This window comes from Colias eurytheme, chromosome 21 (assembly GCF_061535395.1).
Source record: "Colias eurytheme isolate Ceu_HAF_F1 chromosome 21, ilColEury1 Martin Lab GWU primary, whole genome shotgun sequence".
Classification (NCBI taxonomy): domain Eukaryota; kingdom Metazoa; phylum Arthropoda; class Insecta; order Lepidoptera; family Pieridae; genus Colias; species Colias eurytheme.
The window spans coordinates 6417133-6437866 of record NC_143000.1 but is presented as its reverse complement, the minus strand read 5'-3'; the positions used below and the strand labels follow the sequence as shown (position 1 = coordinate 6437866).

General features: G+C 33.2%; 3 protein-coding genes across 4 annotated transcripts in view; 1 reads left to right on the top strand and 2 right to left on the bottom strand.

Annotated features, from left to right (window-relative positions):
* Positions 1-413: 413 nt before the first annotated feature.
* Positions 414-20734, top strand: part of Flo2 (flotillin-2) — a 220093-nt gene continuing 199772 nt past the window's right edge. For both annotated transcript variants that reach the window (XM_090114259.1, XM_090114260.1), the window contains exon 1: positions 414-587. In XM_090114259.1, the coding sequence (XP_089970385.1) occupies positions 539-587 (49 nt within the window). In that variant the 5' untranslated portion in view covers positions 414-538. The remainder of the gene's footprint in view (positions 588-20734) is intronic.
* LOC149899192 (glucose dehydrogenase [FAD, quinone]-like) lies at positions 1616-9794 on the bottom strand. Its single transcript, XM_090114253.1, has 5 exons — positions 9471-9794; positions 8636-8863; positions 5986-6118; positions 4181-4300; positions 1616-4105 (listed from the first exon to the last, which is right to left on the bottom strand). The coding sequence occupies exons 1-5, from the start codon at positions 9754-9756 to the stop codon at positions 2839-2841; spliced, it is 2034 nt and encodes a 677-aa protein (XP_089970379.1). The 5' UTR covers positions 9757-9794; the 3' UTR covers positions 1616-2838.
* LOC149899191 (glucose dehydrogenase [FAD, quinone]-like) lies at positions 12813-19020 on the bottom strand. The gene is made up of 5 exons (XM_090114414.1): positions 18720-19020; positions 15481-15708; positions 14981-15113; positions 14357-14476; positions 12813-14157 (listed from the first exon to the last, which is right to left on the bottom strand). Exons 1-5 carry the CDS (start codon positions 18946-18948, stop codon positions 12906-12908), a joined length of 1962 nt encoding a protein of 653 aa, XP_089970540.1. The 5' UTR covers positions 18949-19020; the 3' UTR covers positions 12813-12905.

The following is a 20734-nucleotide window of genomic DNA, read 5'->3' as shown; positions in this document are numbered from 1 at the left end:
AACTCGTAGGGTTCAGCCTGCGTTTGCAATGTAAGCGGAAAAAATGTAATTTTTTACGACATCACATTAGAAACCTCAAAAATAACAGTACTTCTCCACTATTTAATGGATGTTATTATACATATAAACCTTCCTCTTGAATCACTCTATCTATTAAAAAAAACCGCATCAAAATCCGTTGCGTAGTTTCAAAGATTTAAGCGTACAAAGGGACATAGGGACATAGGGACAGGGAAAGCGACTTTGTTTTATACTATGTAGTGATAGTGATATTTCATAGAAAGCTTTTCCTAGCCGGATTTGAAGAGTCCCATTTGAATCAACACTCACACATTCTAACAATTTGACAGTGACACATCTGTGGTGACACATGTCATATTTAGCGTTAAATTTTTATTAAATTTGTGTGAGTGTTGTTTTTGATGTGTTAACTGTTATTGTTAATTTTGTGTGAATGTGTGATACGACGCTTTTTCTGTTTTTTAATTACAATTGAGTTAAAATACTAGTTTTTCCAGTGTAAGAAGCGAATAAGACAATGGGCAATATACACACCGTAGGACCTAACGAGGCGCTGATTGTATCAGGTATTGTAAAATTATATTTTCCTCCATAACAATTTTGGATATCGCCGCCTTGCAAATGCAAATGTATAGTTGATAATTATTTTCTGAATGACAGGTATTTGTAATTTAAAGATAAGTTTATATTTAGACCTTTTAAATACACATACAAGTAGTAAAGGTTCTTATCACAGCAAACACGAAAGTATGTTGATGGAATGATAAGAGCTACTGTATAAATATACATGACTACCGAATGCTGTCGGTATAAATATAAGAAGTATGTATAACTTTTAGAGAAGATACTGAATCTCGCGAAAAGGGCTTCACATTAGACACGAATGATCGTGATTCATAGTTTCTATCAATGAATAGGTATCATGTTACGTACTCTACATTTGCCTACTAGAATTTCGAAGGAGAATTTGATGGGAGTAATTTATTTTTAATAATTTTATATATATTACAATTCTCATTAAATTACAAATAATGATACACAATGTAGGTATTATATTATATTTTCATCAGTTGTGTTGTGGATATGCACGACGCACGTGATTATTATTATTAATTTTACCATAGTCCTCAATCCTCATTCCTCACTCCTCAGTCCTCAGTGAAATACATAATAGGTTTTTGTCTGTGGTTCGTTACAGTCGTCATTTATTGTTTCAGGTATGGATGATATTCACAACTTGTGGAAACTTACACGTAACGCATATAGGTAGGTTATAGGAAAAAGGAAAAGGAAAATTAAAATACTTTGAAATTTAAGTTAAATCATTTATTTCCTTGTTGCCATCGCAATATAGATTATAGATACAAGACATTGTGCACAAACAGTAGGAATGGTTTCGTATTCAATTTTGGACTTATACAATTCTCCATAGGTCGCCAAATTCAAAATCAAAAACTGGTTGGCCATGACCAGAACTAGTAACATAAAGGTCCCAAAAAAATCGAACATAGGTACAATGTGTATAATCGCTTTAATACATTAATTGTATCCTTACAATGTACATACATAATATTAACTATGTAATTACTAATTATGTATTATGTTAACGACGATTTCATGGTCAAGTATAAATACCTATATCGATTTTATCGGTCAATCGTTTTCATAAACGACCTACGATAACGTGAGAAAGTATGATTGAGCTCTTATCGATACATATGATCGTAACGAATCGACGCGACGACGCGGGCGTCATAAAAATAAGATACGTTGTCTTAAAAATAAAATATGGACAAAGCGTAGAAATTGTTTATCAGATAGGTATATAGCGTCCTTGCTGACTGCTTTTATTTGTTAATTGAATGAGATGACCTCATGCTCACTTACAACTAGGGTAATCAACCTAAATTGCCGTAATACATTTTAGCTTACAAAAATGTTAAATATCGTAAATCCCTAGGCTACTCTACATAATTATATCTAACGAATTTATAAATGCAAGATATGATCATTTATTTGAGCAATTATTATTTTAATACTAGCGGTCCGCCCCGTCTTCGCCCGTGTTACATAATATTTACGTTTTCTCTACATAAGAACCATCCTCGTACTTCAAGGAATATAGTAAAAAAAGAATTATCGAAATCGGTTCAGCCGTTCTCGAGTTATGCGCTTACCAACACATATTGCGATTCATTTTTATATATAAGAAAGAAGAAGAAGAAAGAAGAAGAAGATAAATAAGTAGATACTAAAGATTCATTCATAGAATAATTAAATTAACATAACACTCTTAAAATGTAGGTATATTTAAAATTATATCATTATTGCTGCAATCGTATACTGAATACGCAGCTTCAAAATCGTAGCAATACAAGAATACAACAATGTAATATTAACTCTAGAATCCATACATATTGAATCCATCCATATTGAATTATAAATGCGAAAGTAACTCTGTCTGTCTGTCTGTTACTCAATCACGCCTAAACTACTGAACCAATTTTCATGAAATTTGGTATGGAGGTATTTTGATACCCGAGAAAGGACATAGGCTACCTTTTTATACCGGGAAAATGACGCAATCCCGAAAATCCCACGGGAACGGGAACTATGCGGGTTTTTCTTTGACTGCGCGGGCGAAGCCGCGGGCGGAAACCTAGTTAAATATAAATGGAGGTGCTAAAGGATACTACATATTTGGTTATTTACACGAAAAAACATTTACACCAATCATATCATACACATTACACACACGTGTCTCACATTCTTAAATATACTGATCACATTAGCATCATCAGCGCTTACAATAAAATTTTACGATCTATTTAACATAGCATAGTTATCTAATAAGCCCCATCTTGCTTTTATTAGGTCCGCTCCTTTTTCGCCAATCATAATAGCTGGTGCATTCGTGTGGGCTGCTATTGTTTCTGGTATTATACTACTGTCTATTACTCGTAAATTTCCGATACCATACACCCTTAACTCTGGATCAACCACAGCCATGGGATCAGTAGGTGGACCCATCTTACATGTTGCTATTTGATGATGGAGTGTAGCTGTTATCGTCCGAACTGCGCATTCCCAATACTGATCACTATCGTAATCAAACTGCACGCATGTTGGGTATTTCTTATTATATAAAGTAGATCCATATTTAAGGAACGGTGGGGTCTCGACGAGTTTAATTATATATCTTATGGCAGCTACCATTGTCGCTACATCTTTTGGGTGGGTTAGATAATTTCCATAAAGCTTTGGTTGTTCAAACGGATTCTTAGATCCTAGCTTCAAATGGCCTACCGATTTCGGATGTAACAACATAAATAGAACTGTGAAAGATTCTAGATATTCGACGGGCTTGTAATAATTGTTGTAAAGCCTGTTAGAAAGACGCAGACCTTTGGCTACGACGTTACCCTCATCTGATGCGAGAGAAGCACACGTTCCAATTAGTTCTATATCAGGAACATCGCCGAATTCATTTGATTCCTGGGTCTTAATATATCCAATTGTTTCAACACCCGCTAGTGAAGACATAGGTCCATCGCCATACTGAGTATATTGTATTGTATTTTGTAATGTGGCTATTTTCCTTTCAGCTAATGTTAACTGAGTGCCATTCAATAGAAACGTAAGACCAGGGAAAGAAATATGGTCGTATAACGTTTCACCTACCGGGAGATTTTGTACAACGTTAATTCCAAATGATTCTAAATGTTGTTGTGGACCCACACCGGACAGCATGAGCAAATGCGGAGATTCAATAGGTCCAGCTGACAGTATAACTTCTTTCGCAGCGTGGATTGTATATTTTTTACCGAGTCTTTGAAATTCTACTCCATATGCCGTCTTTGTAAGCGGATCAATTAGGATTTTAGTGGCTCGACTGTTAGTCAGTATGTGTAGGTTCTTTCGTTTTTTAATATCATGAAGGAAAGCTGTGGCACTGCTTGCTCGTTTCCCTTTATTTGTCGTAGCTTGAATGAAACTGAAGCCGAATCCGTCAGGGCTATTGTAGTCTACTTTTCGATTACCAAATAGTTGACCGGCGTCTAAAAATGCTTTCGACAATTTGGACCTGCGAACAGAATGTATACATCAATAATAATGTTAAAGATAATTGTCATAATTACTTTATTGATATTTATGTTACCTAAATGGAATATCTTCTACGCTAAGTTCGCCGTCTTTACCGTGATATGGAGAGTTTTTTAAGCCACGCAAATTCGCTCGTTCAGATTTAATGTAGTACGGCAACACTTCATCGTATGACCTGAAAATATGGAATTTGTTTTATTATTATCTTCCTAAGTTTTTGCTGAATGCATTTGCGTTGCATGCGTTGTAGAATGATGTCGCTCGCTCACCCCTGTTGTCTTTCATCTCGTCCCCTAACTTTATAATTGGGAAGGGTGACGACTCTCATAGACCATAGTGTAAGTCCACACTGCGAGCCTAGCGCGGTTGCGACGGCGGGCGCGAAATATCAAACGTATGAAACGCGCCTTTGCGTCCACATTGAAATGACTATGGCGGAAGCCTAGTGCGACGGTAATGAGCGAGCCAGCGCGCGTAGTTTTCAAACTCTCCTATCCGCGCGTTCTGGCCACACTACGGGCCTAGTCAGCAAGCGACCCAATGCGCGGACGGCGGGGGTATCAAACCAGTTCGGTCTTGTCGCTCGACTTCTTATATTATATCCTTTATTGTTTTTCGTAAAATAGCGGTTAATACTTAATTGTTGAAGTGAAACTTCTTTATTTATAAGTGCGATTCAATCTAAAACACTTATATAAAATAAAATAAAATAAAAAACCTTTTATTTCATGTAAAGTAATGGAAAAAAAAATATTAAATAATGTAAGTATGTAAATTTGTGCAAAAGTTGTTTACATGAACCCCTCCTCAAGTGAGGGTGAAGGTCTCCTCTAAAGAATAAGAAAACACTTATATACACCTCAGTAATTTTGTAGGGTATAATCTCAATTCTTCATATAAGATTCACCAACGGGTGAATCACCAAAGGAATAACGATTCCTCTGTTTTATTTATTTCGTGTACAACTTCTATAATGATCTCATCTCAAAATCGGACTGTCCAGTAAAAATAGCAAATCGTCCAAAGTTTGCAACACCCGAAAAACGTCGAACCGCTACTTGAGCTCGCGCGTCGGTGTGGCCACCGCGAGCGCCCGCTCGTCGCGCCCGCCTAGGCCGCCGCCACCGCGCATTCAGTGTGGACGCACACATAGGGTATGGTGACTTATTTTAAATTTGTTAAAAACCATTTCATGTAAACGTAAAAATATGCTTCTTCTTAATATCTAAATTAATGTAATGTAATATGTATTAATAAGAAAAATGTATTGTAACTTAGACCGCATATCGCATTGGGTAAACTGTAATGGTAGAAATGGTTGAATATATAAATCAATAAATAAAATATTCTATAATAAGTTCTCTCTTTCGCATACACTTCTTTGAGGATATTAAATTATTACACAGGGCATGTCCTAACCACATTGACATATGAGAATATGGGATCGGATTACCTACATCTAATAGCTAGTAACTACAGGACTGGACTGAACATCCCATTTGAGTATGCTTGTCCTTGTTATAATAAAATTACTAGATTTCCACCTGCGGTTTCGCCCGCGTGATTAAAAGAAAATCCTATGTAATGAATCATTACATAAGATTTTCTTTTAATTTTTTTCATTACTAATGATTAAACCGCGGTAAAGTAGCCTATGATTAGTTTCCTAATTATTGAGACACAGAAACCATACTAAAAATCGCTCCTAGGCTAGAAATAAAGAAAGTCAAACTAACAGATACTTTCACATTAATGTTATCCATTAATAAAGCTAAGTAAGGAAGTAGACATAATAACAAAATACATTTTTCAAATTGTACTTTTGACCGATCTAGTCTTACGAAGTAGGTAGGTACGTACCATCCGTAGTTTCCCTTAGCAGCTATCCTATTCCAATCTACAGGCATACCACGGGTGTAAATCATATAGTTGACAGCACTCGACCCTCCCACAGCTCTACCACGTGGCCAGAAACATCTTTCGTTTTCCATCCCTGAAATAATAAAAAAAAACATATTTTAATATAATCTATGATCATTAAATTAAGACATGAAGGTTGCCATCTTAATTTCGTAAAAAAACACAATTTGCAAAAAATATTAAAAAAGCTGCAATATCTCAGTTGCATAATTTTATACGACCTCAATGTGAGGTTCATTGTCAAAGCTCTGCGCATGCTTTAAATAATAAAAAAAATCAGTGTCTCAAACTTCAGACACAAACAAGTTTTTTTTAAGACAGGTTATTACCGGAATTATATCACACCGGAAACTACCTTGATTTAATAATTGTGTGAATAAAATAATTTTGAATATATGTACTATTAAAGATAAAATGCAACTATTCAGTGATTACATATTGTAGGTTTTCTATAAATACTGAAAAGCTCATTGAAAAATAAAATTCAGTATTCGATTTATTTATTTTTATATTCATTTATATGATACATATGATTTGTAATGCCTATGCCGGAATAAAATCTTACTGATACGACTGTTTTTTGTAGTAAATAAAACAAAGTCTCGGCTAAGTTCGATAATCTGAATTCTAGAGCTTGCTTGTCATAGATATTAATTGTAGGGTGTAACAAAATGTGTCATATTCTTTAAATATACAATTTTGATTTTAATAATTTGACGATAAATAAAATTTATAGCGTCGCGTAGGGGCCAACATTTTTGTATGCTGTATAAAAATATGTAAATAGTAAATTTAGCAGTTACATTCAAAAAATTGTATCAACGTATTTTTTTTTATTCGAATACATATCCTTTTTGGACATCCTTGTATTTAATAAACACGTAGCTTTTGTGTTTTTGTATTATTTAGAGATAACAATCTGGTTAGTGCAACTTTACAATTACATATAAATATTTACAACGAAGGCTTAATTATTATTTAAAATAAATGTTGTCTCTATAATTATGACTTTTGTTATTGCTATGTATTATATAGGGAAGTGACATGACATTATTTATTACAGTCATGTTACCTGTTTTTTTTAGTTATGACTTTATAAGTATATTATTTATCTATTCGACACCTAGTCAAATACAAACACCATAGCGCACATAATATGTTCGGAGCCTGTGCACATGCAGTGTGCATAATCTTTATGATAAATACAAGTAAAATTTCCATCTATAAGGTTCTTTATTTATAAAGAAAAGAAAGTGAGTACCATTTAAAAAAAAAAGCGCTGAACGTATAAAAATATTTGCTAGAAAGTTAAAATTAAGCTTTAGAACAATAATTATTATTTAATCTCGAATAATTTGTACCTACTCGTTCGAACTTTACTTACTTTTAGCACTATATACCTTTTGATCCATAAAACGTAATTACTAACCTTACCTACCTAAAGAATTCTTTAGTCTTCATAACATTAAGTTTTAATAACGTTATTAGTACCTCGTTATTAATATAAAACAAACGTGTTCAGGAAGTAGTTTTTGTAAGATTAATATTTCAATGTTGAATAATTTGTTCAAAATTTGTTGTCAAAGTTCCTCGAAATTGAATTTCTTTTAATTTATATGAGAATAAATGGTCTGATAGTTTTATTTCAAGTAGACTTTTAAAAGAAGCACAAACAGTATTTTAAAGAACTATTAAGTTTTACAATTGCGATTAATTTGCGGATTTGATGTTAGCTTCGCAGAGGCCTACGTATTTATTAGTCACGAAAGTATACTGTTTGGTCTGTTTGCTACTTAATATATAAAGCATGAAAAAGTTTTACTTTATCCACATACTTACACTTTAATTAGGATTTTAATATTATAAAGATTAAAATAACGCTCAAAATGATGAAGGAAATAGTTTTATAACCAACTAGCGGTCCGCCCCGGCTTCGCCCGTGGTACATGTTTACGTTTTCTCTACATAAGAACCATCCTCGTACTTCAAGGAATATAATAAAAAAAGAATTATCGAAATCGGTTCAGCCGTTCTCGAATTATGCGCTTACCAACACATTTTGCGATTCATTTTTATATATAAGAAAGATTAAGCTTTTCGGAAAGCATTTGGCAAAATTGATAGATTGACGGACATAGACGCTGACTTCCTTGTATACTATGCATATTGCATAGATTATATTTATTTACGCGAATGCTACAAAATATTTTAATTTCGTTTATCCTTAATCAATACTTCGTAAACAAAATATATAAATTAGCCTATTAGTCACCACATAAGCTTTTAAGTTTTTAACTGTAAAACTTTAAAAAGTGTTTCTTCGTTCCATATGACAAAATCATTTCCAAAATATTGATGTTTTTACACACAGTCTTTACAATTAATAAGATTTATCGATTTGTGATGTTAAATATACCATTTTATTTAAACAAAAAACAAAGTTACTTTATAACGCTTTTCGTCAATATTCGCCTTCGTCCCGCAATCCAGCGAGTAGCAGTTATATGTTGTAAACTAACTTGAAATTAGCATTTTGTGCTCACACAAAAGCAGTAAATTAAATTTCCCTATTACCAATTAAATATCTTACCCAAACAAACCCCAGGTTGAGGCTCCATAAGGTAAGGCCATACATAATCCGTTTGCTGCAGCAAAGGCGCGAGTATAGGCACACTTCCTATAATGGACTCGCCAACACCAGCCTCCAATAATAGTACTGATGCCTTCTTGCCTTCGCTCAGTCTATTAGCCAGGACGCTACCAGCAGAACCAGCCCCGATAATGATAAAATCGTATGTCTTTAACGGTCCCTTGAAACCTGAAATGCAAAAGCTCTTTATATACCTATATAGGTATAGCTATATGTATACCGTTTATAGCGGAACAGTTTATTGTAACAAATAAGCTTGAAGCAGTTATGTTGAATGGTTAAGTGAATGTGTGTTAATAGCACAGATATTTTAGGATTAATTAATGCCGTTTTTTTGCCAATTTAAGACTATTAATAAAACGGAAGATAGATAAGAACATGAAAGTAAGAATCGAAATAGAATAATAAATAGGTTACATATGGTATTAACAAAAATGAAGATCACAACAGTGGGCAATGAAGTCAGTATTTAGTAGTAGAGATGCATTGTTTGAAATATTACCTGCATTTAAACTACGTACCATGAATATGTAAAGAGATTTAACCAAAGTATGCAGCTCTTGTAAGCTTTAAGCTAACGTATAAACTTGCAATAAAATTCTAAGTTTAGAAGGAGGTTTGATCGTGGAGATATTTGTATAAACATTTGTTAGTTATAGTAATGGCCATAGAACTGAATTGAATAACAAAGGCCAACAAAAAAATAGAAACAATGAATACCTACCCTACATGGACTACAAATGTTTTAAGCCATAATCAAAATGCATGCACTTACCTTTCGGCAGTTCGTAGTGATCTCTAAACGCTGCAAATACATCATTTTCTGATGTATTCAGGTGGTACATGGGAGTTTTTAGCATAGCGTCCAGAACTCTGCTTTTATAATAAGCAGATGTATGCCTTTTCTGTTTTTTACCAAATTCGTATCCATAGTAATCGCTTGGCTCTGGCACTGCATAGTCTTCGTCGGATACCGTCACTAAGTCCTCAAAATCATCATTACTTGATGTTGAATTTAAGGAAATAATTAATATAAATAATGTGTATATTTTCATGCTCATTTTTGCAATGCGTCAAGCCGCGTGCGACTATGCTTCGCGAATCGCGTACTGTTATTTTTCAAATCTTGACCATGCCTTTTACCATTGCCAAGTTTAGACGGAATGAACCGGTTTTTATATAAAACATTATATTTTATTATGTAGCTTTTTTTTCGATATTTTCATTGTTCGTCGTAACGGGGTTGCAAATTTTGGCTTAGCATATTTAAATAAGTAAGATTTTTCCATCCTGATTACGGTTTGTAAGTCTAATCTTTATAGATATTATCTAAAATGAAAAACCATTCAGAGGTTGATATTTATTATTTTTCTTTATTTTGTTAATCCTTATCTAATAAACTAAGTATTAAGCTATGACATGTGTAAACTTAATTATCAATTGCAAGTAAAATTACATTTGTGAATATTTATATTCTAAACAATTTTCTTCCTTATGTTATTCATGGAAACATTTATTGCGCATGAAGGAAATAACATTTATTTCTATTTAACTACGAATTAAATAGTTTTAATGTATTTTGCGTAGTAGTTGATATGAACATAATAAATTATTATTTTTATCAAAATATAAAAAATATGAAGAATTATTAGGTACTTACTGTTTTAACCTAGATATATGTGGGTGATTATACAAAAATGGGGTAACTCGATGTCATCAGCCAATTTAAACAAAGTCTTATTATATTTTATTCAAATAACAATCTATTTTAAAACAATGAAGCGTCCTTTATTTGGTCACTCAATTTCACTTCTTTATTTAAAATACAAATGAATAAAAATAATAAATTAATACCTCAAACGTCAGTACTTTGGCATGTCACAACTCCGAAAACCAACAATCAAGTGACTATCGTTTAAACATTATCATCGATTTAAGAAAACTTACTAATTCACTACAATCTTTGATATACATAGTATTATATACTACAACTTTCATAACGCAATGTTTTCCATTTTATTTAAAAAATTAAATTAAACTTTGTCATCGTTTTCACTAGTCAGTCCGTTGTGTGTTTTTTAAATTCGAAATTCTCGCTAAATATCACCAAGTCAAGGTCAAATCCCTGTCTAAGTATTAATGTTGGTAATGAAGTTACTTGTGCACCGCATATTTTGACGGCCGTCATAACTGTACCAGCGCTAGGGTTGTGTTTGTCCTCTAAAATCTTGCTGCGCCAGTCAACATTTCAGTCCTATGGTGAGTCGTTATTTTATTGTTAATCCGATTTTTATTTTCATTTATAAATGGTTAACTATGATTTGTAAAAATATAGTTTGTTAATATCAGAAATTAGGCAAAAAACCTAATTTGTGATTATAACCTCATATTAAGTCCCTTTTCATCAATCCGCTGGCATCAGTCCTTTGTCAGATATCGCGCCAGAGGACTGACGCGGCCCCATAGTACTGATGATTCTATCATTTTTGAGAACTTTTATCTTGATTGCTATTGGTATAAGCATTTCTATATTATATTTCAGTTAAAAACATCATGCGCCACGCTAAAAGAAACTGAATTTGACTAGGGAAGAAACATTTAAAAAAGAGTAGCAAAGAAAAGAGCTATTGAAACAAACTACTAATAATTTTATTAAAAAGATCTTATTTTCTTTTAATTATTGATTTTGATGCTTTCAGGGCATAGCTTTTTATATTTATCAGATAAATACGTATACGTATAATACTGTGAAGTAAAATTACCTCAAAATAACATAAAAGTTAATAAATGTACTTAATAACATTATAAAAATGTCAAGGGGCTCTTATGAAAACTCAGATGAGACTTTCATTCGAGCCTTTAGTTTTTAATTTTATAATAATTAGTACTTTTAACATAAATATTGGTAGATTTTTAGGGCTCCGAACCTCAAAAGGAAAAAACAGAACCCTTATAGGATCACTTTGTTGTCCGTTTGTCTGTTAAGACGTTTTTTTGGAACGCGTGGAGGTATCAATCTGAAATTTATATTGGATACTCAAGATTAAGAACCCTTGGGGCTGTAAAAAAATCAAACTTATAACGCAACGCAATCAAAAGATACCTACATCCGTTAATACTGCAAATTTCCACAAAATTCAATATTCGCAAGGGAATAAAAAAACACACAGGATGCTTGCCGTGTATACAGTCTACTATAGTTTACTTCTACTCGGTAAATAGCAACGTCTTATAACACAGATAAAGGAAAAATTGCTAAAAGTGTAAATTTTAAGTTACAATCATAATAAAAAATAGGTTTGTTAGGAGTCCAACTCGCACTTGGCCGTTTTTTTGTTTCTATTGTTTGTGAATTACTTAAAATATCAAGTAAAACTAATTCAAAGTAGTAAAAGTTAAGTAAGAGAGTAAGAATATTCACGTTGCGTTAAATGTCAGAAGGCTGTTTTGAAAATTGAGAGATTGTTTTTCCCAGTATCACATATTATTAATTATCATTTTTAAACATGTTAAGTACGTAAAAGACATGTGCCATCATTAAAACTGAGAGATTTGTAGTAATTTTCATTGAATTTCTTTAAGAATATTACAAGTTATAGTTTTTTATCAGTACCATGTTAGCCTCGTCAGTCCCCTGGAGGCCAAATCCAGAAAATTTAAAATATCTCACAATCTATTTAAAAAAGTGGCTGGCCCGATTTGGAACAATATATTCATTAGATTAGCTATCATATACACCCTAATTTGTAACAATCTGATATAAAAAATATAGTAAACAAAATATCCTCAAAAGTTACCCCATTTTTGTATAATGACCCATGTATATGTATAAACCATTTCATTTCATGACTATGTGAAAATAAATATTTCCAGCCCCTATGAATTATTAGTACAGATTGTATTTATATTTACATGAATAGTGGATTTGTACAATAAACTGGCACATATATGCAAAGAACTTAGTACTACTAATAAATATATGTAGAACCTTTGCAAATTTTCGATTATTTTTTCTACATATATGAATACGTTTCTTTTCAACATTGCTTGTGTGAAATTTGAAGGCGCTTTTTTATTAACATATAATGCCATGTACCTAAATGAATCATTCAAATTGATTTTTCAGCCTTTTATTTGTAATTGTCTCTCCGTATGATTAAACGTTAATAAATTACTTTGGCTTCAGTAGATATGAAATATGAGGACAGTGTTAAATATTCCAATCTTTCTTTATCATATCGCCCGCTTTTAAACCAATCATCATGCCAGGTCCGCTAGTGTGCGCTGAAATTGTTCTGGGAATAACGCTCGTATCAACTACACGTAAATGACTGATTCCTTTTACACGTAATTCTGGATCCGTTACTGCCAGAGGGTCACTGTCCGGGCCCATACGGCATGTTGATATCTGATGATGCAGAGTGGCCGTGAGAGTTCGCAAGGCACACTCCCAATATTCATCAGTGTCAAAAACAAAGTTCCTACACGTTCTGTAAGATGCAGGATGTATTTTTGCTCCAAACTTTTGAAACGGAGGCGTAGCTGCTATTTTTTGTATGTGTCGTATCGCGGCTACAAATGTGGCAACATCACTCGAATCTGTTAAATAGTTACCATACATTTTTGGATGGCTGAATGGGTTGGTGTCTTTTAATTCGACACGACCAACAGATTTGGGATGCAAAAGCATTGGGAATGCGGACCACGTGTCTGTGCTGTCGATTGAACCAAATGCTTCGTCTATTACACTGTCTACTATTCTCATTCCTCTACGAACTGCTTTACTTCCACCCGGACCACCGTCTGATAGAATGGATCCGCCAATACTAATTAGTTCAATATCTGGCACCGTAGGTTCAGGGTCGGTAGATACAGGGGTTTTAATGTAACCAATTCCTTCCACTGCACCAGGTGATGAAAATTCGTTATCGCCATTTTTAAACCATTGTGTTATTCTGTGAAGACTTATAGCTCGCCTTTCTAAGAATGATACATTGGTTTCGTTTAACGTAAATATAAGGCCGGGAAAACATATATGGTCGTAAAGAACTTTACCCACTGGCAGATCTTGAAGAACAGGTATACCAAGTGTACTTAAATGTTCTTGAGGGCCTATTCCAGATAACATAAGAAGTTGAGGTGATGCTATAGGTCCAGCAGACAAAATTACTTCTTTGCGAGCATAAACAGTATGCAGTAGTTTATTACGAACATATTCGATACCGTAAGCCTTTTTCGTGTTCGGATCGATTAAGATTTTAGTGGCTCTTGTTTCCGGTAGTATATGAAGGTTACGCCTATTTTTGTGTTTATGAAGGAATGTTTTAGCAGAGCTCTGTCGATGACCGCCGCTGATTGTGACTTGGACGCGACCAAATCCGAATTCGTCTGGGGCATTGTAATCGACAGTTGGATGACCGAGAATGGTGCCCGCCTCCAAAAATGCGTTGAGAAGCTTTGTTCTGAAATAACAGGACACAATCAAAATTAATTGAGGTAAACGAACTATAAGTAACTAGTACAAAACAAGAGTAACAAACAACAATAATTACTGATAGAGATGGTTATACTTGAAAATTATTTCTTTTAGTTATAATTGATAAAAATAACAGTGGAATTAATCTTAAAATAATTAGTTATTTAAACATAAAATAAACTTACTTTATAGGAACAAATTCCACGGGAAGAGGACCATCTTGACCTCTATATGGATTTTTCTCAAATCCTTTTAAGGACGCCTTTTCAAGTTCGATGTAATATTTCAATACGTCATTGTATGCCCTAAAAGGGTGATGGTAATAATTATATTAATTTTTCATGACGTTTTAAAGACTGTAATTAAAGCTCAGACCTCAAGTTTAAGTTTCCGATATTAAAATTCAGATAGATAGATATCTTACAGCTTGTGTTTTTATTGGACTGAGATTCTGCTCACATACTTCATCGATTTTTTGAGAGGTTATCTATCATTCAAGGTCTAATCGAATAAGGAATGGTGCCTAACTGATAATAAACATTGTTATGTCTTGAATTTTAATGAAGTTATATTTTTGAGGTGGTGGAACCTACATGTCATTGATGAGCAGTTTCTTGAATGAAAACCTTAAATTCGTGTAATTGTGAGCGATATTTTTGCAAATTAATTTATTAATTGCAGCAACGAGGTACAGTGATCATCTCTTTAGAAAACATGTTACAATTAAAACGTGGGCCAAGGGAAAATGGGTTTGAATCTGATCAACGGGAATGGGATGAACAAAATTAATTTTTATAATAGTTTTATACCATCCGTAATTCCCATCAGCTGCTATTCGATCCCAATCCTGTGGTCGACCACGGGTGAAGATCATGTAGTTGATAACAGAGGTTCCTCCAACTGCTTTGCCTCGTGGCCAGAAGCACCGCCCGTTTGACATGCCTGAAACATTGTAGAAAACTGTTAATTTGAGAGTTCGTACATATTTTTATTTGCTACTAGCGGTCCGCCCCGGCTTCGCCCGTGGTACATGTTTACGTTTTCTCTACATAAGAACCATCCTCGTACTTCCAGGAATATAATAAAAAAAGAATTATTGAAATCGGTTCAGCCGTTCTCGAGTTATGCGCTTACCAACACATTTTGAGATTCATTTTTATATATAAGAAGATTAAATGAACATTTAATAAAAAAAAGTCTGTCAGCAAAGTAAAATGGCTTAATTATCATCTTTACATCGATTGTCCTATTGAAAAAATTCATTATCTTCAAAATGTATCAACATTTTTTATCACATTAAAGATCTTACCCATACAGACTCCCGGTTGATGCTCCATATAATATTGCCAAGCGTAATCAGTCGATTGAAATATTGGTGCCAAAACTGGCATGTCAGTCAAGATCATTTCTGGTTTGCCAGCCTCCAACAGCAGAACTGTGATGTTTCGGTTTTTAGATAGTTTATTAGCTAGAGCGCAGCCAGCTGATCCTGCTCCAATTATGATGAAGTCATATTCGGAGTATGGTTCGTTGAGACCTGGAATAATGATATTGCAATTATTATGGTATCATCTTCATTATCAGCCTATAGTTGTCCACTTCTGGACACAGGCTTCTCCTATAGCACTCCATTTATTCCTGTGGTTTGCATTAATTATATACATATATGAGTGGGTGGTTGGGTGTTATTCATGACATTAAACTTACGCATAACGATCATGTTGAATTTATTATACAAAAAGCGTACAAAAATTTAGGTTTCATACTTCGGACTTGTGATGCATTCACAGATATCTTATGTTTAAAAGTGCTGTATTTTTCGTATGTGCGAAGCGTACTAGAATTTGCGAGTCCGATCTGGCGTCCCTCTTATCGCTGTTATATTGACCGCTTGGAAAATATTCAAAAAATATTTATTAAGAAACTTAATTTTATATCGAAGACCTCTTGTGCTAATTACCTTGAAGGATGCTCTCTCCAAAGGATCAATACACTCGAACAACGGAGAGATATTATCGACATGATGCTGCTTTACGACATAATGCGTAATAGACTGGACTGTCCAAATATTCTCGGTAATATATCACTACAAGCACCGTCATTACGAACAAGGCATTGTCAACTATTAAAGGTTCCCCTCGCTTCAACCAAACACCTGCAAAATTCTACACTCTTCCGTCTACCTGATATTTACAACAAGAAATTTTCAAGTGTTGACATATTTCATCTCTCCCGTAACAGTTTTAAAAAAGCAGTAACAGACATCACCAATTCAATAATTTCTTAGTTTACCATACACATTCTCACCACACTACACCATTAAGCCTTATATCCACTTGAGCATGCTCAGGCGAATGAGCGGCTCATTTGGCCGAGCCGCTCAAGTGGAGACGCCTGAGCACGCGCGGCCCGAGCATGCTCAGGCGTCTCCACTTGAGCGGCTCGGCCAAATGAGCCGCTCATTCGCCTGAGCATGCTCAAGTGGATACAAGGCCTTATACACTACACACACAGTACACACACTCACACATCCATACCAAACATTCTATAATGGGTACGTTTTCCTCTTTTTTGTATACCATGTCCAAAAAAAAAATATATATATATATATTAATTTTTTCCACTTTGTCATTGTTATAATTAATGTAAAACTACTGTCACATTAATTGTCTTATTATTGGTATTCCTTTTCATTGGCGTATTGTTTTGTTAAAGTTAGTTATAAATATTGTAATACAAATAGCTGTAAGGAATCTATGTATGTATAAAATAAAAAAAATAAAATATGAATGAAAAGAATGAATGAAAAATTCTTTATTGTACACCATAGAGGACAATTTGAAATACTTTATGCATAATGAATATCATATCTTCAGCCATCATTGCGTCAACAGGTATTAAGAGACATCTTAACAAGTCATGTGTATTTATTCAAAATGGAATTTCATTTCAACATTAGAGTAGGTTAGGTCTGCACCTGTTTAATTCATAACGTCAAACACGATAAACTGTTAATTAGTCTTTATCAAGATGTGGTGACATGTAACGTCTCAAGCTCCTTCTATGTGTTTCTATACTGAGTCAACAAGGAACCAATAAAATGAATTATAATATAAAGAGCTTAAAAACGAGAACATAGCCATATATTTTACATTAATAGCGCGATAAGAAGTTCAAAACTAGGCTCACTATTATGTTGAATAGGTGTAGTTTATCTTGTTATAAATCGTGAAGAATAATTTCCATAGAATTAATCCAGATTATGTTAAGTTTGAATACAGATCTAGAATGATCTCTAATAAACGAAACAACTGTTTTGCCCAAAACAAAATACTGTTACAAGTTTTGGCACGTAAATCTAACTGTGTATTTAAATATGGCCTGTTTTATATATTGTAATTCCAGTTTCGATTTCAATCGAGTTTATTTTTTGTTGAAATATTCAAGTTTTTAACCGTAAATTTTCTTGATAAGTTCCGGTCTTTGTGTATCCTATAGGCTATAACCTAGTTTTTAAATTGTGCTTGATTCAATACCACATCAACAGTATATAAAAATTAATTGGTTTTGGTCTATTTTTGATATTTTATACTGGGTGCAATTCGGAGTTTTGTATTTGGGTGTAGTTCGGAGATTAGCCATTATTTCAAGCGGCCTTGAATAGCACTGATAATAATCGATAGACTTTTAAACTGCATTTTGAGTAGATCACTAAAACTATTGTATCAACTCAATCTATACTTGACTCAAATAAGTCATCTTGGGGAGATTTTATCTTTCCGCACATAGCATAGTAAATTTTTATTAGTAATATTATTATTAGATTTATATATCAATATTCATAGCTTACTCATTGAATAATTGCAGGAATTCACAATTAAAATGATAATTATAAATACCAGGTTGTTGTTCAAGCAAAGCTCGAATGGTATTTTTTCCTGACCATAAGGATTCTGATGTGAAGACGATGTTTCATTCTTCTTATAAAAGGTGTTAATAATTACTAGGTTAATGATAATAGCCAGGATTCCACTCTAATTTGCAACGTCCGTATAAATACTATATGAAGTATGTAATAAGAAAATGTTTGTTTTTTTACGGTTTTACGACAAACCACATAACCACTTAGGCTAAATTTTTAATGAAAATAGTTGAAGACACCTGAGTCAAAAAAAATAAAATAAAACATAGAATGCTTTTCTTTCAAAAAACCTAATTAATAAAACTGTAGAGTTTGTTCGTTCGAACGCGATTGTACAACTAAGTAATTCCATTCAGAAATTACAGATATAAAAATGAAAAATACCTTTGTTGAAAAAATATTCGATATTTATTATTTAATGAATATTTATTTTTACACATTTTCTTATATTTGACGAGCGTTCATTAACTATACAACAACTGCATTCTGTTGAAATTCTTGAAATTGAATAACATGTACGAATATTTTTGTATACATAGGCATTATTTTTAAATATTAAATCGATTAAGTTTGTCCTTTTGAAAATTGTAAAACAAAATTTCACAAAAAATAAAAAATCGGCTTACCTCCCGGCAAAGGAAAGGAGTCCCGTAGGAAATCAAAGAAATCTCCATCAGCATGGGCACCATACATCGACGAAGCAACTTCCGTGACCATATCATACAAGTGGCTTTGGGAACCCGGCCAGAACAACTTGCCACTCCTTGCACTGGCATTATGCACACTATCACCCTCTTCACCTATGGATGAAGAGCCGATGAACAAAATGAAGAGAATTATGAAGCGGGTTAACATTTTATGGTAGAGTTTTTATTAAGTTAGTGTATGCTCGGTGCGTCTTGTGTCTGTTCTGAATGACAGGCGCGGATGGTCTGCGATGTGTGCAGGGATACAGCTTTACTCTGATTTTGTGATCTGATTTATGGTAGGTATGTGAAATTGGTGATACTTTCTCTATGGGAGATTTTTTAGCTATTCAATTTAATCACATGCGTTTTCCTGCCAATGTTGAAAGGCTAGGCTAGGGCTAATAATAATATTATCCTGTTGGTCATAAGAGAATTTGTGAATTTACAGTCATATTTAAAATTTTTAACCTAGATAGGAAATGTTTTTATGTCGTTCACTATTAATCCTTAATTTCAAGGGAAATTCATATTTTCAGTGAATTCAACACGATAACTAAATTGTAATACCAACATATATAATTTTGTACCTACAGGTACTTTCATTTCATTTTATGTATGATAAGGTGGTAAAATTAAACTTGGAAAAAAATATATTCGCAGCTATTTTCTGAATAGAATTTAATGTAAGATTTCTTTTAAAGTAATCGTTCGTCATTCTGCTCATACTTTGCTCCCAAGTGTTGTGTATTTTTAATTTCTTCGATCAACGTTCATTCTGAATATAAATCATAGTTTTGTCTAGTCTATTAGCAGTCATATTTGGTCATTTGAGCTTTGACAAAAAAAAATTATGAGACTATGCTGATTTACTCATATTATTTATTTGCAATATATTTTTAGTTGGCGTTTACTGGTCTAAATTAAATTGCCTATGTCTAAACATAGACAATTTAAAATGTTAATCATGTGATATTTAAAATAGTAAAAGTATTGAATTTTTTACACAAAATGTATTGCGTGTGTATTCTTGGAATTTATAATTAAATTGATCGTTAACAAGAAATTGGTACAGGGTTAAGGTAAAGGTACTGAGTCAAGTTCCACGCATCGAATTATGAGAAAATGTTACTAGAATATCCTTTCAAATATGACCATTTTGAACTTATTTTTTGCGTATATTGTTTCCTGGTAAAAAAATCATTTTATGTATGACAATATATGTTATGTGATACTTGTTTCCTTAATATTTGGAGAATAAAGGCAAGCGTATCGTTTCTTAACAGCAATATGATCACGAATATTTGAAATTTTATTCTCTTGGAAGCTCTTGTGATCGTACAATGTATAATAAGGAATACTCATATTAACTAACTCTGTCTGTCTGTTACTCAATCACGCCTAAACTACTGAACCAATTTTCATGAAACTTTTGTATGAAGATATTTTGATACCCGACAAAGGACATAGGCTACTTTTTATCCCGGGAAAATGACGCAAATCCCACGGGAACGGGAACTATGCGGGTTTTTCTTTGACTGCGCGGGCGAAGCCGCGGGCGGAAACCTAATAAGGATATAATATAGAAAACAAAATAGGACTTTAATCTTCAATATTTTAATATCTAAGTATTTATCTGTATCATTACCGGGTTTTTCTTGTTATAGGATTTTGCAAATGTCATATAATATGTACTAGTTTTGTCTCGTCATTTATTTTATAGCGGTTAATGACCTTTCAATTTATTTTTGTTATTTACACTTCACTGCACCATATAAAAAATACATTTCTTGGTATTGTAAATTGGTTGTCACATAAAGTTATGTGATTGTGAATTGTGAGGAGAAAAAATGATAATATATTTCAGTATGAAATCGATACAACTGACTTTTTCAAATGCTTTAAAGAAATTAACACAGAACTCTTTAAACCTCAATAAAAATCTCTGATAACTT